Genomic DNA, 24715 nt, shown 5'->3' on the forward strand with positions numbered 1-24715 from the left:
ATGATAGAGCCTCTTTCTGTCCACAACATCAATACATTGCTTTTGTAGCCTTATATCGTCATGCAATAATTACCCATATTTAATTATCAACTATGATCATGGTCACAGATCTATCGCAATTGCCTATCCGCTATTATTAGAATTCATAAGATTTAGTAATTGTCCCTTTGTCACGATCGTCTTCTTGAGAAAGAGAGGACCAAGGCGCAGCGCGTGAAAAATACATCTTCTTTAATGAAGGAAAAAACAACCACTTACAAAATGAACAAAACAAACGATCGTGAAGCTAAACAGAACTAAGTGCACACATGCAACATAGAACATAGACATAGACATAGACAACTACCCACAAAAGCCTACTGCCTATGGCTGCCTTAAATATGGCTCCCAATCAGAGACAATGAATGACAGCTGTCTCTGATTGAGAACCAATCTAGGCAGCCATAGACATAACTAGACAACTACACTCTACTCTGCCCCATACACATACAACACCCCTAGACACTACAAAACACATACATTCCCCATGTCACACCCTGACCTAACTAAAAAACATAAAGAAAACAAAGAATACTAAGGCCAGGGCGTGACAGTACCCCCCCCCAAAGGTGCGGACTCCGACCGCACAACCTGAAATAGAAAGGGGAGGGTCCGGGGTGGGCCCCATCATGGCGGCGGCTCGGGTGCGGGACGTGGCCCCCACTCCACCATTGTCAATACCCGCTTTGGTAGCCTCCTCCAAATGGCCACCCTCCAAATTAACCCCACCGGACTAAGGGGCAGCACCGGACTAAGGGGCAGCACCGGACTAAGGGGCAACACCGGAATGAGGGGCAGCTCCGGACTGAGGGGCAGCACCGGACTGGCTGGCGGATCCTGGCTGGCTGGCTCTGGCGGATCCTGGCTGGCTGGCGGATCCTGGCTGGCTGGCGGATCCTGGCTGGCTCTGGCGGATCCTGGCTGGCTGGCTCTGGCGGATCCTGGCTGGCTGGCTCTGGCGGATCCTGGCTGGCTGGCTCTGGCGGATCCTGGCTGGCTGGCTCTGGCGGATCCTGGCTGGCTGGCTCTGGCGGATCCTGGCTGGCTGGCTCTGGCGGATCCTGGCTGGCTGGCTCTGGCGGATCCTGGCTGGCTGGCTCTGGCGGATCCTGGCTGGATGACGGCTCATGGCTGGATGACGGCTCTGGCTGGTCATGGCTCGCTGACGGCTCTGGCTGGTCATGGCTCGCTGACGGCTCTGGCTGGTCATGGCTCGCTGACGGCTCTGGCTGGTCATGGCTGGCTGACGGCTCTGGCTGGTCATGGCTCGCTGACGGCTCTGGCTGGTCATGGCTCGCTGACGGCTCTGGCTGGTCATGGCTCGCTGACGGCTCTGGCTGGTCATGGCTCGCTGACGGCTCTGGCTGGTCATGGCTCGCTGACGGCTCTGGCTGGTCATGGCTCGCTGACGGCTCTGGCTGGTCATGGCTCGCTGACGGCTCTGGCTGGTCATGGCTCGCTGACGGCTCTGGCTGGTCATGGCTGGCGGAAGGCTCTGGCTGATCCTGTCTGGCGGAAGGCTCTGGCTGATCCTGTCTGGCGGAAGGCTCTGGCTGATCCTGTCTGGCGGAAGGCTCTGGCTGATCCTGTCTGGCGGAAGGCTCTGGCTGATCCTGTCTGGCGGAAGGCTCTGGCTGATCCTGTCTGGCGGAAGGCTTTGGCTGCTCCTGTCTGGCGGAAGGCTCTAGCGGCTCCTGTCTGGCGGAAGGCTCTAGCGGCTCCTGTCTGGCGGACGGCTCTGAAGGCTCATGGCAGACGGGCGGCTTTGCAGGCTCATGGCAGACGGGCGGCTTTGAAGGCTCAGTACAGACGGGCAGTTCATGCGGCGCTTGGCAGACGGACAGTTCAGACGGATTTGAGCAGACGGGCAGTTCAGGCGCCGTTGGGCAGACGGGCAGTTCAGGCGCCGTTGGGCAGACGGGCAGTTCAGGCGCCGCTGGGCAGACGGCAGACTCTGGCCGGCTGAGACGCACTGTAGGCCTGGTGCGTGGTACCGGAACTGGAGGTACCGGGCTAAAGACACGCACCTTCAGGCTAGTGTGGGGAGCAGCAACAGGGCACACTGGACTCTCAAGGCGTACTATAGGCCTGGTGCGTGGTACCGGCACTGGTGGTACCAGGCTGAGGGCACGCACATCAGGGCGAGTACGGGGAGAAGGAACAGTGCGTACAGGGCTCTGGAGACGCACAGGAGGCTTGATGCGTGGTGCCGGAACTGGAGGCACTGGGCTGGATACACGCACCACAGGAAGAGTGCGTGGAGGAGGAACAGGGCTCTGGAGACGCACTGGAAGCCTGGTGCGTGGTGTAGGCACTGGTGGTACTGGGCTGGAGCGGGGAGGTGGCGCCGGAAATACCGGACCGTGCAGGCGTACTGGCTCCCTTGAGCACTGAGCCTGCCCAACCTTACCTGGTTGTATGCTCCCCGTCGCCCGACCAGTGCGGGGAGGTGGAATAACCCGCACCGGGCTATGTAGGCGAACCGGGGACACCATGCGTAAGGCTGGTGCCATGTAAGCCGGCCCGAGGAGACGCACTGGTGGCCAGATGCGTTGGGCCGGCTTCATGACATCCGGCTCAATGCTCAATCTAGCCCGGCCGATACGTGGAGCTGGAATGTACCGAACCGGGCTATGCACGCGTACAGGAGACACCATGCGGTCTACTGCGTAACACGGTGTCTGCCCGTACTCTCGCTCTCCACGGTAAGTACAGGGAGTAGGCGCAGGTCTCCTACCTGACTTCGCCACTCTCCCTTTTAGCCTCCCCCCCAAGAAATTTTTGGGGTTTACTCACAGGCTTCCTTGCTAGTCGTGTACCCTCATAACTCCGGTTCCTCTCTCCGGTTGCCTCCAGCTGTTCCCATGGGAGGCGATCTCTTCCAGCCAGGATCTCCTCCCATGTGTAGCAACCCTTGCCGTCCAAAACATCCTCCCATGTCCACGAGTCCTGGTTTTTTTTCCGCTGTTGCTGGTTCCTCTCACGCTGCTTGATCCATGGTTGGTGGGTAGTTCTGTCACGATCGTCTATGGGTGAGAGAGTGGACCAAGGCGCAGCGTGTGCAAAATACATCTCTTTTATTTTAGAGAAGGGCAAAAACACGCAACGAACAATATTACAAAACGAAACAAAACAACAAACGATCGTGAAGCTAAAGACGTAAGTGCAAACACAAGCTACAAACGTACAACATAGACATAGACAACTACCCACAAAAGCCTACTGCCTATGGCTGCCTTAAATATGGCTCCCAATCAGAGACAATGAATGACAGCTGTCTCTGATTGAGAACCAATCTAGGCAGCCATAGACATAACTAGACAACTACACTCTACTCTGCCCCATACACATACAACACCCCTAGACACTACAAAACACATACATTCCCCATGTCACACCCTGACCTAACTAAAAAACATAAAGAAAACAAAGAATACTAAGGCCAGGGCGTGACACCCTTCTGATAAGGCTACAGGTAATAAAACAAACACCTGCTTTGAGAATTATAGAGAATTATAGACTTGCCCCTATCCCGTGATATTCTATGATGGGCAGTGATGGACGGAACCCCAAGATAACGCCATATATCGAAACTTATTATCCAAATTTAATTCACAAATTCCAATCTCATATTATGCTAATTTCTACATGTTATTATAGAAACTTCAGATGAACACTTATTTCTACACTCACACAACTCTCATATCACATTCACATACACACATAGGAACACAAACACACAGGAGAATGAGACAGACGAGGAAAACCCGTTAGCGCTGTTTTTAGATGTCAAAATCTTGGTCACTTGTAAAGGGTTGCCAATATTACCCTCAGAGTATTGCCTAATCAATGGTCCCGAAACGGGATGTTGTCTCCACACGGGAATGTTACCTATTGCAACCACTGTGGTACAACTCCTTTTATGTTTACCTAAATATGCAAAACTGCCTAAAGAGTACCGGTGTCTCCTATCTAACTATGTAACACGGTCCTAAAATCCAATAACAAAACACTCACAATAACATCTAACAATAGTAACCCAGGGCATGCCTGTTTACCTCATTTACAACAAAACATTTGATCAATTACATACACGTTACAAATTGAACTTCACCAAGTCAAATACCCTCGCAAGGAATCACCTGCACTCTGGTCCCTCGTTCAAATACCCTCTGGTAAATGAGCTTCGCCAAGCTGAGTGCACTCATGCTCTGGTCCTTCACTCCACACCACCTCACCAAATCCTACTGTGATCAAATCAGTATCACGGATCTGGAATCTTGGTTGCCCACAACTGGCTAATTAACAATTATGTCCAAGGATACCTCACTTAAACACACTTATCAATTCAACTCAGTCCTGCTAGTTACTTCAGCTGTGGCCCTCTTAAGGAAGATCTCGCTCCGAGCGTACCCTCAACAGGGGCTTCTACATTAAAAAAAAATCTTAATTTTTTTGTTGACGCTATTGATTAAATGAACCAATCTCATCTCTCTCCTTATACTATGTTCGGAGGTGGTATCCACCCGCCCCGTCTTCCTGTAGGATCCTTAGGCGGCCAAGAATGTGTTGGAAATTCTACCCTTAATCAATAATGAGGAGCGGCTAAATTAATAATCAATCAAGGTATTACTTTTATTCAAATACTTATAACAAGGAGGCTGGTCGTCCCACCCCCACAGGTGGTGGAGTGAGAGCCCCCTGAGTGGAGTTAGCTTCTGGGTTATATACTGTACACACACACACACCATCTCAGGATAGGTCAGGATAGGTGCAACTTCAGATATGATGTACAATGGTTCCAAACACTAACCCCACACATCCCGTGCCAGACCTTGGGCCCCAAATACAAATAACTTGTTTTGTTCAGTACTAAGAACTTAGGACATTTGTTGTCACTTAGTTTCCACCTTGAACTAGGGGAGAGAACAATCTCCCCCTAGGAGGAGGTGACTGATGCACAAACACTGTGGAGACAAGTGATTGGTTCCTCGTTATTCACACCATCGCTTCACATGGTTTGCAATAAAGACACACAGTTCACATATGGAAACAATTGTTCCTTCTGACCTTCTTTGCCATACTCCCTGCTGATATTCTGCATAGCAACAGCGACATGTGATAGATAAGCATGACTTCTCCCCTCTCTGGACTCAAGATGACTGAGACCTATTTGAGGGAGGAGGTACAGCTGCCAACACCAGAGCCCGAAAGGAGACATTCTAATAACAAGAGTTTCAACAGTTCAATCATATAAGCATATTCTGCAGATAAGACATCTTAATTATCTTTGTCTTTGTTACTTAGCTTATATGAGTTAGTTAAAGAAACTCTCAAGCCCAATGCCTAGGCTTAAATAAGGATATTTTAGTACACAAGTATTAGTTGGGCTTAACAGAAAATTTTCCTCACACCTTTTGAAAACATTCACTGACCCTTAAATACAGACCACTGTTGGATAGGCATACTGTATGTAATATCTGATTTGTCATGGGAGGGGTATTATATTAGCTGTGGTCTATCAAGTTGTAAATGATGGACAGATGTTGAGGTTACACAGAATGTTAATATCAAGTGTCACATATTATAAGAGCATCCTACTGTTGAAGCCCTGAACAGAACAGTCCTGAAAGCATCGACCTGGTCCTCTGTATGCCTGAGGGTGCAGAGGGAAGAGCTGGTCTGCTCCAGTTGTTAGAAACAGAGAGCTGTTGTGTTGTTATTGAGCCTTCATTTTTTACAAATGAAACACTCTGTGGGGAATCAGTAACCTCGTTTATACCTGCCGCTAACATGCATCCTGTGTCCTGATCTTGTCCTGATCTTGCCCGTTTACAGTTATAACATCTGATCAAAATCAGTTCACAATGCATCTTTTAATTGTCTACACCTGTCTAAAAATGTGGGCACAATCCGAATGATCAGGACAAAAGACGCATGTTAGAACCAGGTATAAACAGGCTTAGTGAGTCAGCTGGGCATGTTTCATAAGCATAGCTCATCCCTATTGAGATCTGCTGGGTATTTCCGCTGCTCTGTACCAGATTGTATTAGGAGCTGTCTATCTGTTTGGCTTCTTGCGGTTTTCCTTTTTTTCAGGGTGCTGGAGTATACAGGAGATGGAGCAAGATAATGGGATCAGTAAATGACTCATTGCAGATACAATGCTCTTTCCTGTATCAATTTTTCTGAAGATGAGACTCCTCTTTTGTTTCTGTTTTGAGTGTCTGATTAGACCAAGTGCTGTTGATACAAAATATGTTTACTTTAATACTGTAAATTAATCAGAATTCATTCTAATAAATCTTTTGGTATGATTATCATTGCTGGTCCGGAAGTCATTAGAGTAGTAATTGAAGTAAACAATAGATAAATGGCATCGCTGTAAGATTGAAGGGACTTCGATGGCAATTGTAGAAACCATCATTGTGAATATACACTATATAGTATGTGGACACCCCTTCAAATTAGTGGATTTGGCTATTTCAGTCACACTCGTTGCTGACAGGTGTATAAAATTGAGCACACAGCCATGCAATCCCCATAGACAAACATAGACAAACAGGTGTTACGGCTGTCAATGTCGTTCTCCTCCTCGGACGAGGAGGAGCATGGATCGGACCAAGATGCGGAGGGATAAGTGTTCATTATTTAATGGCAAACCAACAAACACTACAAATTAACAAAACAACAAACGTGACTAACCTGCAACAGTCCTGTGTGGCCCAAACGCTGACACAGGGACAAACACCCACAAAACACCAGTGAAACCCTGGCTGCCTTAGTATGACTCTCAATCAGAGACAAACGATACACACCTGTCTCTGATTGAGAATCATACCAGGCCGAACACAAAAACCCAACAAAGAAATAGAAAACATAGACTGCCCACCCAAAACTCACGCCCTGACCAATAAACACATACAAAACAAGAGAAAACAGGTCAGGAACGTGACAATAGGCAGTAGAATGGCCCGTACTGAAGAGCTCAGTGAAAGAATGCCACCTTTCCAACAGGTCAGTTTGTCAAATTTCTGCCCTGCTAGAGGTGCCCCGGTCAACTCTGTGTTGTTATTGTGAAGTGGAAATGTCTAGGAGCAACAATGGCTCAGCCGCGAAGTGGTAGGCCACACAAGCTCACAGAACAGGACCGGCAAGTGCTGAATCGTGTATCGTGCAAAAATCTTCTGTCCTGGTTCAGCTAGGCCCCTTAGTTCCAGTGAAGGGAAATCTTAACACTACAGCATTCAATTACATTTTAGATGATTCTGTGCTTCCAACTTTGTGGTAACAGTTTGGGGAAGACCCTTTCCTGTTTCAGCATGACAATGCCCCCATGCTTAAAGCGAGGTCCATACAGAAAGGATTTGTCGAGATGGTGTGGAAGAACTCGACTGGCCTGCACAGAGCCCTGACCTCAACCCCATCAAACACCTTTGAGATGAATCAACCCCATATTAATGCCCATGATTTTGGAAGGAGATGTTCGATGAGCCGGTGTCCACATACTTTTGGTCAGGTAGTGTAGCTATTATATAGAAAATAAAGCATCACACAAAATTATCCTCCCCTTGATTTAGAAGAAGCAGGCTTAATTCTATAATCTATTCAAGTGTGCTTCCGCCTAACTCATTATGCAAATATTATTGCTCTATCAGACAAGAATGATGGGTAACTATAATCTTTGAATTTCAGATCAGTGCTAACTATTCACTGGACAAAGGAAGGAGATACAGCACACTGTATTTTACGACCTTTAAATACATTTTGTGATTCCCTTTAAAAAAATACCCAGGAAGCCTTTAGTCATGAGCTGTGTGAACATAGTAGATACAGCAAATCTGCTCATGTCTTAAAATATTCACAACAAGCGAACTAAGACTTTCACATGTATGATGTTTGACTAGCTATGTAAGCAAGACCCAATCTACAAGATGTGGTGTGGGCAATCCTTGACTGTTACAGTGTGTATGTCTGACCTAGATAGAACATGGCATTTGCGACCTGGGAGGTGTGACAGTCACACTGTGCTGTGACCTTATGGGAGCCACCTGGTGGAAATGCCACATTACCATCTGTGGCAGCAGGAACAAAAGGCCGGGGAGGAGAGGACCAGGGACAAGACCTTGTGACTGCCACCCTATCTCTGCCCCTGCGTCGCCCTGGTGCATGATGGGAGCTTAAGGTTTTTACTAATGGGATGCAACAACGCAGACAAACCACTCCACTGGCACACAGACACACAGTACCCCTCCAACCCCAAAAACTCTAGCCTAGCCATCCACATCAATCACCTCTCAAGTCTGCACAGCTGCTTTGTTGTTTACTGACACTTCTACACTTCCTCCTGTTGTTTGTGCCAATGAGCAGCGGCAGACGAGTCAAAACAACCCAAAGAGACAAACAATTAACTCATCACATTTGTTGTTAGCGGTGTCATTATTAAATCACCTGCACCCCCACTCAAACACTCAATCATGACTTTAACATAGAAATTAAACTTAACTAGGGCTCTTGTGACCCTTATGCCAATCTTACTCTTCTCTTTCTGTTCAACTTCATCCTGCAAACAGTTGCTTAGAGTCACTGTTTTTATTGGCAGTAAAATGTCATTCTAAGTATGGCACCACATACAGATACAATGACCCAGAGTTGACAAATAGTATAACAATGACACACAATGCTAACATATACAGTGTGAGCAAAATATTTTCCTATCATAGTCCCATAAAACTATTACAACACCTTTGATATTTTTTAAACATACACATATTTTACATGAAAAGCGATTTCCTGTGCTACATTTCAGTGTACATTTAATGTCAGTGAAATGGGGAACATTTGTTGCAAGCGGTATGTCATTAGTTCATTAACACCTTGCCCTTGTGTGTCCCCTAATTGTTCCAGCAGGTTAGAGTGCTCATTTTCACAATGAAATAACTACGATAAATAATACAAACAGTTACAACAGTAATCAGACATTATACAACAGCAAACACACATTAAACACCCTCACACATATTCAATCAGATGATACAAGTATATTACATCCAGTTATTCATTTATTGTTAATGCATTGACTCCATTCATAGCAGTTTGCTGAATGACCTTTATGTATATTATGGTGTCAGTGTGGTTCAGCTTCTGAAATATCATTGTGAAAAATCAATATTGATATTAGGATGAATTGGTAAAAACAGCTTTATGCATCAATGAGAGAATGAAATAGATCTGAAGTCAAATCCATTTCTCACATTACTTAAAGTGCAATACAGCAGGGAGCTCAGCTGCAGTTGGTAAACCCAACTTAACTATTATGTGCTATTTCATAGACCACCACTATCCAGCACTATACTCAGCCCACCCCGCTGATTATCAGTCCTGGTAATAGCCTACAACTGACATGTAACAGTCATGTTTCTCCCACAATAAACAAACAGATAAGCACATATAAATGTTAATAACGACATATTAGTACAAAGGGTGTCCGTATGTGATTCCATTTGGTACATTCCTTACTACAACGAGATGAATGGGTCCACCCTTGGGGCTTGGCTGTACTGTCATTCATCCCACATGTGTTCTAAAATGATAATGACTAAAACAGCAAAATAGAGTGGTGAATCTCAGAGTTTTGGCAACAGCAAACAATCAGTGAAAACAACTGTCTGTTGTTGAGTCCTACCTGTTGTCTTCTAAGATGGCTTTATTCACCAGCAGTGCACTAAAATAGCCTGTGGAAATACAACAGAGCCCTGTTTTGTGTCATCATTTACATCTACGTAGGTATTCACAAGTGGCCATTTCGAAAGGGGGGGGGGGGGGGGAGCAAAAAGTCTTGACTTAGCAGTTTTGCCAGAATCACGTGACGGTTCGTCGGCTGAATAGTCTGTTGAACTTGTTTCATAGCCTTTGTTGAGAGATTAACAGAGAACACACAATGTGGAGCTAGGCCCTGCCTGCCAGGGATAGTCTCAGTGACAGTCCTGGTAGAGAACCTGGTTGGGACCTGCTGCTTCCAAACCAACAGCAGCTCATTAGACCACCAGCGTTATGCCGCTCCTCCGTCAAGCCGTCTGATCCGAAGTCCTTGGGATTTGCTCCACAGCTGCTACTTTAAGAGGGCGAGAGAGAGAGCACCTTTTCCTAAATTCTTCTAGCCCACCTCCAATGAAACCGCACCTCGTTCCCAGGAGCACCATCCACCAACACAGTAAGTCACCAACATAATCAGTTACTGCAGTGGTCTTGTGTGGGTTAACTCATAGATGGTGAGAGATTATTTGGTGGCTGTGTTGGAACGATGGTCTCTGGAATGTGTGGTGCTAAACATCCCTCGTGCCACAATGGGTGACTGGGCTCATGGTGTAAAGGGCAACATGGGAAAGGTAGGAACTTGAAGCTGTGGGAAGGCCTTTCAAACACAGCTGAACCGAGCCAGGGGGACTCAACTCATCACCTCTCACAGTAGTGTAGGGTGAAGTCCTTTGAAATCTTTTTCCCCCCTATAGCCCATGGCTCCAGCTCGTCTTCATCTTCCTCCCCCTCCTCTTCCCCTGCCTCCTCCTCCTCCTCGTAGTGGCTGGGTTCCTCAATGGAGGTTTCCATGTGGTAGCAGTAGGGTTGGCCCTCTGTGTACTCATAGATGGTGGGCAAGCTGCTCTTCAGGCTGCAGCGGCGTCGCAGGGCCACTAACAGGGGCTGGGGCATGGTGAAAATGTCCAAGTTGTTACCCAGATCAATCCAAGCCAGGCTGGAGAACTTCTTTGGGTCTTTCAGGATCTCAGTCAGGTCTTTGACTATGGCCAGGGTCAGCCGGTTGCCGTTGAGGGCCAGGGTGTTGAGTTTGGGCAGAGACCCCAGGACGGGTAGCAGGACACGGAGGTTCTCATCTTGGAGCTCAGTGAAGCTGATATCCACAGCCACCACTGCATCCCCACTGTTCTGAAGGTAGAAGGCCACGTGGCGGACATCTCGACTGGAGAGAGGTATGCCAGACAAGTCAACTGTGTCAGTGGATACTTTTCTCTGCAGGGTTGTCTTGAGACTGTAAAGAAAAAAAGTGTTGGATATTGACCATTATTTGAGACATTCTTGGATATGAAAGTACAAAAGCTCTGTTAAGATATCTCAGAGCTTACACTCTTAGAAAAAAGGGTTCCAAAAGGGTTCTTTGGCTGTCCCCATAGGATAACCATTTTTGGTTCCAGGTGTAAGCCTCTGTGGAAATGGTTCTACATGGAACCCAAAGGGCTCTACCTGGAACCAAAAAGGGTTGTTCAAAGGGTTCTCCTACGGGGACAGCCAAAGAACCCTTTTAGGTTTTAGATAGCCCCTCTATTTCCCTCATTCATTAAAAAAAGGTGCTGAGTACTGACATTTTGGTCTTAATTGTATCATCTAAGTGTGTGACCTGGGAACATGGCCCTTGTGTCATATTGTGCTTCCTGTGATGTATAAAGGAGGGGGATTGGGCACGCTTGGAGCGGAAGGCTGATATAGATTCTGCAGCATGAGGATTTAGCAGTGTACACAGTGATGGGCCAAAACATTCGAAACATCCAAGCTCCTCATTCAGAGAATGAAAAGCATTGACTTCCTTATTACCAAGAGCAAAAAACACTCACCATCTGATTATATGCACTTCATTTGAAAGTCAAACCAACCTGTTTAATTGACTGAAACAAGAAAATATCTAGACAGACAAACGGCAGAAAAATGAGTTATAGATTTGGGATTGTGGCAACAGGAGAGGGTGGCAGAAATATTTGATTGATAAAAATATTTAACACTTTTGTAAGCCATCAAAGAGAAAACATGGAATTAACAGATTTTACCAGCGTAGAAAATGCATTTGATAGCGTAACATGCTGACCAAACCAGACACGCGTGTGCGTCCGCCATCACGCGCGCACGTTGATTTTGTCCACCCACACCAGAAGCGATCAGGACAAGCAGGTTGAAATATAAAAACAAACTCTGAACCAATTATATTAATTTGGGGACAGGTCAAAAAGCATTAAACATTTATGGCAATTTAGCTAGCTAATTTGTCCTGGTATATAAACATTTTTAACGAGCTCGCTGAGAGTCGGGAAGCAAGTTCAGGGAGTGAGTGTTTTAATAAATAAACACAACATAATACAAAACAAGAAAACACAAACAACGCACAGACATGACACAGAAACAATGACGCCTGGGGAAGGGAACAAAGGGAGTGACATATATAGGGCAGGTAATCAAGGAGGTGATGGAGTCCAGGTGAGTGTCATAATGCACTGATGCGCGTAACGATGGTGACAGGTGTGCGCCAGAACGAGCAACCTGGTGACCTAGGGCCGGAGAGGGAGCACACATGACAGTACACCCTCCCCGACACATGGCTCCAGCCGCAGGACACCGACCAAGATGACGATACCGGCGATCAGGAGCGGACCGGTCACCTCTGCTAAGGCGCGGGAACCTGTCAATCCAGCTGAGGCGTGGGATGATGGCAACCTAGAGCACCGGAGAGAGAGCATATGTGACAGTACCCCCTCCCCGGTGCATTCGGCTCCAGCCACAGGACGCCAACTACAGGGGCGATCCCGGGGATCAGGAGCAGACCGGTCGTCTCCACTGAAGTGCTGAAACCTGACAAACCAGCTGAGGAGTGAGAGCCTGATGAGCCGGGTGAGACCTCCCGGTTGCCTCGGTTGAGGCATGGGAACCTGTTCACCCAGCTGAAGCATGGGAGCCTATCGAGCCCGCTGAGGCATAGGAGCCTGTCGAGCCAGCTGAGGCATGGGAGCCTGTCGAGCCAGCTGAGGCATGGGAGCCTGTCAAGCCAGCTGAGGCATGGGAGCCTGTCGATCCTGCTGAGGTATGGAAACCCGTCGAGCCAGCTGAGGCAGGGGAACCCATCGAACCCACTGAGGCAGGGGAATCCGACAAACTGGCTGAGGCCTCCCAGGTAGCTCTGGTTCTGACACCCGGACCTGTCATCACCTCCAAAACAAAAACAACAAAAAAAACACTACCTGATGCTTCCCTTTGGTGAGGCGTCATTCTGTAACGATGTGCGCTGAGAGTCAGGAAGCAAGTTCAGGGAGTGAGTGTTCTAATAAATAAACGTATATACAAACACATAAATACAAAACAAGAAAACACGAACAACGCACAGACATGACACAGAAACAATGACGCCTGGGGAAGGAACCAACAAGAGTGGCATATATAGGGCAGGTAATCAAGGAGGTGATGGAGAGTGGTGAGTGTCATAATGCGCTGATGCGCGTAACGATGGTGACAGGTGTGCGCCAGAACGAGCAGCCTGGTGACCTAGAGAGGGAGCACACATGACAACATTGGGTTGTTATTTTACCTGAAATGCATAAGGTCCTCTACTCTGACAATTAATCCCAAAAATCTGCCGTTTCAGGCTACAATAGTCATTTACAACATTAACAAAGTCTACACTGTATTGATCTATTTTATTTTATTTTAATGGACAAAAAATAAACTTTTGAACGGTAGTGTATTCTACTAAAAACCAATGAGAAGATGGGAGAGGACGAACTTGCAGCGTGTTGAGCATCACAAATAGACCCAGATTCTATTTCAGCGCCTGGCCACGCAGACGCTCGCGAGCAGTGTGTGTGCAATGATTGAATAACATGTATGTGTACATTTATTTTGCAACGCTCGCGCAAGCAATGTGTCCGGTCTGGTCAGCATGTAAGTTGTGTTGCTTCAGTGGATAGAACTACTTCTCTGTGAACGGCAGGTGTGGGTTCCATTTGATGTGATGTGGAAATTGAATACATTGAACATGTGACTGATAAGCAAAACCTTTTCTTATGGCTGGATATCTGTTTCAGTGCATGACCTCACATCATGAGCCTATCAGAGAAAAATCCTCATGCCCTTTGAAAGATGACATTTGTGTGATCTTGGTGTCCACAGACGCTTAGATTTGTATTAAAGGCATTGCACCTTGATGTTGCTTTAGTGCTGACTTTCAGGAATTGGAATAGCATGGCAATGGCTCATTCTGAGCAATAAGGAAGAGAGCCCATTGATCTAATGCACTGTTCTGCTTCATACAAACACAATGCAATTGTACACTTCATTCATAAAGTATTTAGACCCCTTGACTTTTTCTAAATTTTGTTGCGTTACAGCCTTATTCTAAAATGTATTGCATTGTTTTTTCCCCTCATCAATCTACACACAATACCCCATAATTATAAAGCAACAAAAAGTTATTTTGAACATTTTGCAAATGTATAAAAATACAAAAATTACAGAAATATCATATTTACATAAGTATTCAGACCCTTTACTCAGTACTTTGCTGAAGCACCTTTGGCAGTGATTACAGGCTCGAGCCTTCTTGAGTATGACGCTACAAGCTTGGCACACCTGTATTTGGGGAGTTTCTCCCATTTTTCTCTGCAGATCCTCTCAAGATCTGTCAGGTTGGATGGGGAGCATCACTGCACAGCTATTTTCAGGTCTCTCCAGAAATGTTAGATCGGGTTCAAGTCCGGGCTCTGCCTGGGCCACTCAAGGACATTGTCCCGAAGCCACTCCTGCGTTGTCTTGGCTGTGTGCTTAGGGTCGTTGTCCTGTTGGAAGGTGAACCTTCGCCCCTCAGTCTGAGGTTCTGAGCGCTCTGGAGCAGGTTTTTATCAAGGATCTCTCTGTACTTTGCTCTGTTCATCTTTCCCTCGATCCTGACTAGTCTCTCAGTCCCTGCCGCTGCAAAACATCCCCAAAGAATGATGCTGCCACCACCGTGGAGCTCTGTCAGAGTGACCATTGGGTTCTTGGTCACCTCCCTGACCAAGGCCCTTCTCCCCCGATTGCTCAGTTTGGCCAGGCGGCCAGCTCTAGGAAGAGTCTTAGTCGTTCCAAACTTCTTCCATTAAGAATGATGGAGGCCACTGTGTTCTTGGGGACCGTCAATTCTGCAAAAATGTTTTGGTACCCTTCCCCAGATCTGTGTCTCGACACAATCCTGTCTCGAGGCTCTACAGACAATTCCTTCGAACCTCATGGCTTGTGTTTTTGCTCTGACATGCACTGTCAACTGTATGACCTTATATAGATAGGGTGTGCCTTTCCAAATAATGTCCAATCAATTGAATTTACCACAGGTGGACTCCAATCAAGTTGTAGAAACATCTCAAGGATGATCAATGGAAACAGGATGCACCTGAGCTCAATTTCAAGTCTCATAGCAAAGGGTCTGAATACTTATGTAAATAAAGTATTTCTGTTTTTTATTTTTAATACATTTGCAACAATTTCAAAAAACCTGTTTTGCTTTGTCATTATGGGGTATTGTGAGTGGATTGATAAGATTTTATTTTATTTTTATTTTATTATTTTTAATTTAATCCCTCTTAAAACCCTCTTAATCCCGCTTAAAACCTCTACAGCAGTGGTTCTCAATCCTGGTCCTGGGGACCCAAAGGGGTGCACATGAAAGGTTTTTGCCTTGGCAAAAAAATTATTAATAAACCAATTAGGCACATTTGGGCAGTCTTGATACAACATTTTGAACAGAAACGCAATGGTTCATTGAATCAGTCTAACGCTTCGAACACACCGACAGCGTCATTTCGCAAAATAGTACGCATCATCATCTGGATAAGTATGCAACAAAAAATGTTTCATTTTCTGCTACCAATTCTGTCAAGCCATCTACGCATACAGTTTGACGCATACGTTTGATAAATCCAACGTAGGCACCACACCGAACATATGCACCATACCTCTGCAACACAATGCTGCAAGAATGTAATTCTACCAAATTCTACCAAAATGCAACGAAGCTGTCGGTGTGTTCAAAGCGTAACACTTTGCACATACACTGCTGCCATCTAGTGGCCAAAGTCTAAATTGCACCCGGGCTGGAATAATACATTATGGCCTTTCACTTGTATTTCAAAGATGATGGAACAAAAAAATATATACATGTATTTTTCTTTGTATTATCTCTTACCAGATCTAATGTGTTATATTCTCCTACATTAATTTCACATTTCCAAAAACGTCAAAGTATTTCCTTTCAAATGGTATCAAGAATATCAAGAAGAATATCAAGAATATGCATATCCAGAGATACAGACAGTTAGATTTTAGGCGAAAATTGAAAAAAGTGTGAGATCCTTAACAAAATGTGGAAAAAGGGCATTTTTCATATAGAGAGATGCCATAACGTATTGACATTTAGTCACACCAGGCTTTATACTGCACAGTATAGTGTATATATGATGTACTGTGGAAGCAATGTGTGATGATGAGCAACATAAACTTCATCTGCGCATTCCCTGCTCCTCAGACACATCATTTCTGTGCTCTGGGAACAAGAAAAGAAACGTCTCAGTCCTTGAATAAAGAGTGTCTCTCTCTCTCATTTACGGCCTTTTTAAAGGAATCACTATTGTGGCCATTAAATCCAGAGGAATTTCTTATGAGGGTCTGAGGGTCACTGTAAATTAGAAGGCTCATTGTTGAAAAAACACAAAAGTACTGTTTTTAATTACCTGGGCATGTTAATCTGCTAAATATATTGACTGTCAAAATGAAGATCCCCTACAGAGACAGATTGCGATGAAAAAGTAATCCTGCTATACACTATAGTTGAGAATCATTTCTTCAAGGAGACCATTTTCTCCACATATCTCCCTTGGGCTACTGCACAGCTCACATAATTTTGTTTTTGCAAAGTCATTAATGTTTAAAGCACTACTCTCTATTATTCATCTGTTCATCTCCTGTCTGGACTACTGCAAGACACTGTTGGCTGGGCTCCCCGCCTGGTGTTCAACCTTTCCAAGTTCTCCCATGTAGCCCTGCTCATCTGCACACTCCACTGGCTTCCAGTCAAAGTTCACATCCACTACAAGACCATGGTACTTGCCTATGAGAAGCAAAAGGAACTGCCCCTCCCTACCTTTAGGCGCTGCTCAAACCCTACACCCCAACCCGAGTACTCCGTTCTGCCACCTTTGGTCTCTGGGCTCTCCCACCCCTACGGGAGGGCAGCTCCTGCTCAGCCTGGACTCTGCTGTACGAGCTCCCCCCCAATTCTAGGACAGTTTCCAAAAACATCTGAAACCCTACATCTTCAAAGAGTATCTTAAATAATCCCACAGCAACACCCCCCCCCCCCCCCCCCACACACACCCGTCCTCGCCCCCAAACAACTTGCCTTTCGTTAACTAACACTTGCACCTGTCTTTTCCCCCTACTAGCACTGACTTTGCTGATAGCTACTTCATTGAGGAAAAAGGTACTTATTATGACTGAGATATGTGGTTGTCCCACCTAGCTATCTTGAATACACTAACTGTAAGTCACTCTGGATAAGAACATCTGCTAAATGACTAAAATGTAAAAGTTCCCTTCACAGCCACAGAAAAACTCAGAGTAGAGGGACAGGAGCAGAATGTCATGTCGAGTCAGACTGATCAGTCAGGTTACCGCCCCTTATTGCCCCCTCTTCACCCCAGGTGTCTGCTGCACTCCTGCAGGCTGGCTGCAGGTCTGACATTTCAACATGGGACAGACAGACAGAGAGGAAGTGGCCATGCAAGGTTGCCAACTGTCATAATCCTCAGCTGTCTCCTGTGTGTACAGGGCCCCTGTGGATTGACCTGCCATGTTATGATGTGCCTCAGATATACTAAACCTGTATCCTCATTAATCTCATATACAGTAGTATACAAATAAATCAAATCAACGTTTATTTGTCTCGTGCGCCAAATACAACAGGTGTAGGTAGACCTTACAGTGAAATGCTTACTTACAGGCTCTAACCAATAGTGCAAAAAGGTATTAGGTGAACAATAGGTAAGTAAAGAAATAAAAACAACAGTAAAAAGACAGTGAAAAACAGTAGCGAGGCTATATACAGTAGCGAGGCTACATACAGAAACCGGTTAGTCAGGCTGATTGAGGTAGTATTTACATGTGGATATGGTTAAAGTGACTATGCATATATGATGAACAGAGAGTAGCAGTAGCGTAAAAGAGGGGTTGGCGGGTGGTGGGTGGCGGGACACTGGTTGGTTGGGCCAATTGAGGTAGTATGTACAGTACATGAATGTATAGTTAAAGTGACAATGCATATATGATAAATAAAGAGTATGTCTAAATCTATGACGAGGAATTTGCAAATTAGCCAGGAGAGAAAAACCTAGTTTTCAACAGAATATGCCATGAAAGATCTGTGGATATAGCTATAGCAGCTAGATGTATTGTGATGAGACTTTATAGTTGGTAGTTATTATGCATTTGTTTAGCAGGGTGGTATAGCTGCCTATCTGTGTGCATTGCATAGCATTCGATTTGTGACTGCTTGTGCAGTAACTCCTATCACAATTGAATCAGCAAGGAAGAATTGCAGTCCGGTATAGTAGTGAGAAATGTACAAAGTTCTACTCAAGTAAAATGAGCTCGACAGATAACATCTAGGTTCAAGAATATTTTAGCAGAAACAGAAATCCTTTCTTTTGTGATTTGCTACAACTCAACTAACTTTGAATAGGGGAACACCTTAGAAAGTGCCATTTGAGTGTTGAATACGGGTGAGTGTAGTTTCCCTAGAGCTGAACATAACAAGCAATGGGAGGTGATGACTAATGTTTGTCCTGCTGTTTGCCTCAGACTGTGTGAGACAGTCGCTCTCTGCAGGTTTTATGGAGCCAGCTGAATGACTCAGTGAAAATAACCACCTCATCTACAGGTTCAACATGGGAACACGTCCTCACACACTCTAAGATTCTGTCAGTGAGTCAGTCTCAACATAATCTAATGTCTCTCCTAAATCAGGGGGACATCAATGTCTGCAGGCACATCAAAGCCTTGCTTGAGTTTAACTGTACATTAGTTGAGCAGCAAGACAAGGAGATATTGGAATCAATGCCTTGTTTCACTTGATCCTTATGTTACTATCCTTTTGATACTTACTCATTATTCTCTGTCTTTTTGTGCTGTTACCTCAGACTGAAGCACAATGAGAACGACTCATCAGATCGTGTTCTCTTCTGCTTATTTTCTATTCATTTAGAAAATTGATTGTTTCCACTGTCTATCCATCTGTAAAAAATTTAAATGAGCAATTACTGGAACAAGCGTAATCATATCCTGCTTTTTTCGTGTATAGAATTACTAAATACCTAGATACAGAAGAACTTGTCAATTCATTTGCCACCTATTTCCATATTAATTATTTGCACATGAATGCAGTATGATGACAAGAAAACTGGTTGATATAAATAACCTGTTTTCATCTAAGGTGCCAATGGATTTTATTTTTATACAACCTCTCTATTTCTTCTCAACCAAACTGGCCACTTTTGTAGTATGTATGGAGACAGCCTGTTCTGAGTCAAAGAGGACTGAAACCATTGCACAATCCATTGCTGTGGTGACAACAGCACCACACAGAGGAATGACTGACACTTCTGGTTGCATCTGTGGTCCTGCCCTGCCAGTCCAGAGGCCGCTGTGTCCCAGCCCTAGTGAATGTCAGCCAAACCCACTCAAAACCCACTTAGATGATGTCTAGGGTGGTGGTCAGAGGTCTGGGTGTGGCACTGGCACCATTTCAAATGGCGGTGTTAAAATTTGGGCAGTTTGGGGAGTCAGGGTTCATGGAGCAGTGTCTCTATGTGTGAAAGACTTATGGCTAGATGGAGGGGCTTACCAGGCCTGGGACTTCCGTCTGGACATGCTCTGTCTGAGCCACTTGGAGTGAGGGGTCAGGTGGTAGATCAGCTGTCTGCAAATCTTATCTGACGACTTGATGGTGTCAGCATCCTTCTGGGGTAGATAAATCACCCAAAACACAGAATGAAAAGTCAAGTACAACAACAAAAGAATAGCCTGTTTTTAGTTTAGTTCCAAATATGGTTGTCACTCTTTGAGACCACATACAATATAAGCAAAACACAGCAAGTTTAAGCAAAATACAGTACATTATGTAACCGCTACATTTTTGAGAAACATTCTACCAGAGCATTCTTCATTGAAATACTGCTTTAGATCATGAAAGGACATTTTCAGCTCAGTGTTCCTTTATTCTTAAACAGTTGTTAATCTCTGTCATTCAAGACCGTTCAAAACAACTGGAACAGGGTTCTGTTATTGAATGCTACATTAAGACTGTTGCCTTGAGCTGTTCCTGAGCAAAACACAATTTAGGTGCCTTGCTAGAGCAAAGTAAAAGTAATCAGAGGCTGTGTGCAACACTGTGGAAAACAGGAGGGATGGTGAGGAAATAAAGACGCTATTTCTTTTCATTGTCTGTTATGTAAAGTCGGTTACTTTCGGCATCCCCATCCCATTTCAACATCATTTGCCATCATGTGTACATGTTGCATAACTGAGAGATTATTCTATCATTGTTTTATCAATATTTTTATGTAAACAACATCCAGTTCGTCTGTATGGTAATAGTACACAGACATTATTATAGGACCAATCAATATAAAGCCAAACCCTGAGGAGAAGCAGTTGCAAGACAATGTGGAAGACCTTCCCCCATAATGATTGTATTGTAACAGCATTTCATTCTATTCATGACTTGTTCTCTTGACGTCTTGATTTCTGGAAGCTTGATTCCAAGCCAAGCAGACAATACGCCATGAGATGAGTGTTGTGGAGAGCTTACCTTCTTGGGACACTGCATCTCACGAGCCAGGCTGAGCAACAACTCATGGGAGATGGGGTCCACCAGGTTGAGAAAAGCAGCGTTCTTATATAAGATGTCATTGAGGGATGTGCCTTCCAAGCCCAGATCCTGCCAAATCATACAAGAAGAGACAGTATAACTCAAAGTGCCTTAAAGCCACAATTATCGCTTTTTGTATTTCATGAAGACAATTAATTGTGTAAAGACAGCAGCATTATCACAGACACACCAGACTGATCATAGGCTATATTGTGAAATGAAATATGATCAAATCGACGCATCTGTTTTAATGACATTTAAACAATATACGGTATAAAGTGGGTATTGAGACTTTCCAGAGATAATAATGGGATGCTACTGTAGATTGGACACAGATAAGCACGTTTTTTGTTAAAAAATATTCATTTAAGGGGGCGAAGGCTTTCGTCTGAAGAGAGCTCTACCTGAATACTGTAATGTGCTTAATATGCCTTGCTCCAGGCAGAAGCATTTCTTTTGGGATATCCACCCACACCTCAGTGATTTGGAGTTGCAAAGAGCTTTAGCGTACCACAGTATTGCACACCCTGTATCTCTAACTTTAGCACTAACTGGTGTCCTTCTGATAAATCCTGCAGTATATGAGAGTTCAATAAACATTCAATGATGGATGAGCATTTGCTTCTTCTTTTGATGTTTAATGAAGCCTTTTGTTTAGGCCTGCCATTGTGCAATACATTCTAAACATTAGTCTAAAAACAACTTATCCATGAATGGTGCAGGCAATTTTTTTTAGGGCAGACTGACACGAAAGAGTTGCTACATGACAGGTAAAGTTAAAGGCTTTTGAGTGATAATGCTGCCCGTAACAAGCTACAAATCAGAGCCAACTGGATTAAAAGATTTGCATACACCTATTAAGACGTGAATTAAGAATTAAGTAAGGAGAGAAGAAATGGAACAGAAAAGGACAATTTTCACAGGCTGAATAAGATAGCTGTCATGAGCCTCAGTTCTACAAAGGCCTAATTAGCCTGTGTATGTGAGGGGTAGAGATGGACGTGCACATACAGCGAGATATGAGAGACAGGGAGGATGGACAGACACACACACACACACACACAACAAAAGGCCTTGATTGCAAAGGACAGTTTGAGTGGGAAGCCGGCAGCCACACATTACTGACTTCCCTTTTAACAAGAGCAACAGTAAACACAACCGAGACACAAAACGAGCGAGAATCTCCTTCTCTTTATTCGAGAAGACAGGTCTAAAAATAATTCCCTTCTGTTTTGTTTGTCCTTGTGGCCCACATCTGATCATCTCAGAGGCATTAAAACATGATCAATACAGACGTAACCACACCACGTCTGAAGCAATGAGGAGTCTTTTTAAATGGGATGTTGTGAAGAATAGACTTTACCACTTTACTGCAGATGCAACATAATGAACTCAGTTGCCTATACACGTACAGGTTCATTCAGTTGTTACAGTAACTCTAACCTAACCATAGCACGCCCATTAACTCTACAGTGGATGATGGATCACCTCTTTTAATTAAGTTACAAACCAGAATGTAATTTTTGAGACCTGTCTCCATTTGCAACAGCCTGAATGCTGATAATGTGAGGCGTATTCAATCAAAACAGGGTCCCCTGTGATGTGGCTGTCATGCAGTTTTGGCACCCTGGGTTATCTCCTTGCCTTGATTAAGGAGTTTCTACGCTCTCCTCTGTCAAGTCCTCAGCGTAATTAACTACAGATTGGACAATGCCTGATAGAGAGAGGGGCTTACGCTTGAGCTAAAAAACAGGACTATCACAGATACTGTTACAGCACATCAACAGTCTTATTGTCATACCCTCGGTATTGGTATAGAAAGGACTATTTTCAGCTGATAACATGTTTTGAAATCTTGATCATTCCTTAGAAACATGATGCGTAGATTGCGAATAAATAGAGCAAAATCCAAACTTGACACAATGGTTTCTGCTTGGGAATTTTCAAGCCATCATGCATTCCTGTGTCTTAGTGTGCTACTAACCATGACTAAGCATGTTGTGTAGCAATCATTACCAATTCGATGGTCCAATTAAATATATACAAATACTATGTCAATGCTACCTACTATATTTGAGTTATGTGAATTTACATAAAAATATCTCCTGTATAGCTGAGGCAGAACTTGAATTGATCCATATGTAAATGGGGTGATTTTCTGTGTTTCTGGAACCATCGACTGCTCATTCTCCTGCTATAACTGCCGAGGTCCATACGGAGAATGGTCTGGCAGCAGAAGAATAGTCATCCAGTGACCTGTCAGTAGAGGAGACTGTGACGTGAGTTAGGGGGACCGTGGTGGGGGCATTGGTCTGGGCTGGGCTTACACATGCTGATTGCACTTGATTAATAACTGAGAATCCCCATTTGTGCTTAATTTCAATCAAACGCAAGATGCAGTGGCAAATGAACTAACCTTATTATCAGACATTTAAGGACGAAACACAAACAAAATAGGATTTAATTCAATTGGTAAAATTCAGGTTTTCCTACAAATGTCAATACTAAGCATATTACATTATCATTACATGTGTGGAATGGCACAAGATAATGTAGTAAAATAGGAACATTTTGTTAATAAAAAAATTATTCTACAGACAGTGACACAGTCTCATGTGGCACCACTGCTGTTGCACTTAGCATTGCCTATTCATGAGAATATATGCCAGATTCACTCTATATATGGCAGAGTCACTCTAAACTGGTATGGCATCCTGTTTCTGCTATTATTAGAAAATCTGAAAAAGTGCATGCACTCAGACAAATCTGTGCAATATGCTATGTATATCATATTGTGAATAGTAACTGTGATAGTTATTTGAAATAGCAGCAGCACCTGCATACTATGGTCTATAGCTGTGACAAGGAAATGACCAGATGCCAGAGCTGACAGTGAGAGTGGTGGGCGGGCCTAATAGTTTACAAACACCTCCTTCCATAACGGGTCAATAGGAGGAACACCTGTGGCACTGTGTTGGCAGGTACTTAAAATGGAGGTTAAATAATGTAGCGCGCCTACAAAATGTGTAATATTCTGACTCATCCACGACAGTCTAAATTATGCTCGCTACATATGGGACAATGTATCTGTTTGAAATATTAAAATCTAAATTGTTAGAATGGGATTGACCAAACACATGATGATGATCAGCAGCGCACATAAGTGATGACAGGTATTTGTCATGACAGCAGATCGATGCAGGCGACGTCAGCCTACTGTGCGCAATCATGCTTGATTCGTGTGCAATAATTCCAATTAAATGTATGTAGATACTGTAGTGTGTGTGTCCTTACCTTCCTCAATAGTTTGAGCACGTCGGTTGCCTGATCTATCCTGCGATCACGGAGCAGCTTTTGTATGTCTCGGATCCATGCCACTCGCCTCACGTAGGGACTGTGGTTGGACCTTCGCAGCATCCCCGGCAGTTTGTCTGATTTCAGAATCATTGTAAAAAGAAAGTCGCCGCCGCCTCTACTTCCACCTCTGTCGCTTTCTCCTGTGCTGTCAAGATGCTTGCGACGCCTTTTCATAAAATTCTCATTGTCCAGACTACTCTGTCTGCTTAATCTAGAACCCATATTTCAGTATTTATATCAACAGTAGCCTATCTTACAATTGCATAATTGCACTACATTAATATCTAGAAATATAAATATTACTCATTCAATAGCCCATATATTATCTGTAGTCTGACAACGACAACCTCCAATACAGAGAGCAACAGCACAATATTCCTGATTTACCGGATATTTAATGACTGTCTGTTGCGCGCATGACACATTTACGAGGACAGACGAATGCTCTGTTTATGTTTTGGTCTCTGATGGTCTACGTGTGCCAGCTTGGTCAGGCGGTGGATGCTCTTGTCATTCCCTGCCTGTCCCTTTACGCTGTTGTTTAGGTTTGTGCTGTGTTGCACAGTAGACACCAGACTCGTGGCGCGCATA

At 44.5% G+C, this 24715-nt stretch overlaps 1 protein-coding gene across 1 annotated transcript; it reads right to left on the bottom strand.

Moving 5' to 3' along the window:
• Nucleotides 1-10494: 10494 nt before the first annotated feature.
• On the bottom strand, nucleotides 10495-24346 carry LOC120050964 (leucine-rich repeat-containing protein 75B-like). Its single transcript, XM_038997517.1, has 4 exons — nucleotides 24062-24346; nucleotides 20708-20836; nucleotides 19742-19854; nucleotides 10495-11086 (listed from the first exon to the last, which is right to left on the bottom strand). The coding sequence occupies exons 1-4, from the start codon at nucleotides 24344-24346 to the stop codon at nucleotides 10495-10497; spliced, it is 1119 nt and encodes a 372-aa protein (XP_038853445.1).
• Between the last annotated feature and the right edge of the window lie 369 nt (nucleotides 24347-24715).

This window comes from Salvelinus namaycush, chromosome 1, assembly GCF_016432855.1.
Source record: "Salvelinus namaycush isolate Seneca chromosome 1, SaNama_1.0, whole genome shotgun sequence".
Lineage (NCBI taxonomy): Eukaryota > Metazoa > Chordata > Actinopteri > Salmoniformes > Salmonidae > Salvelinus > Salvelinus namaycush.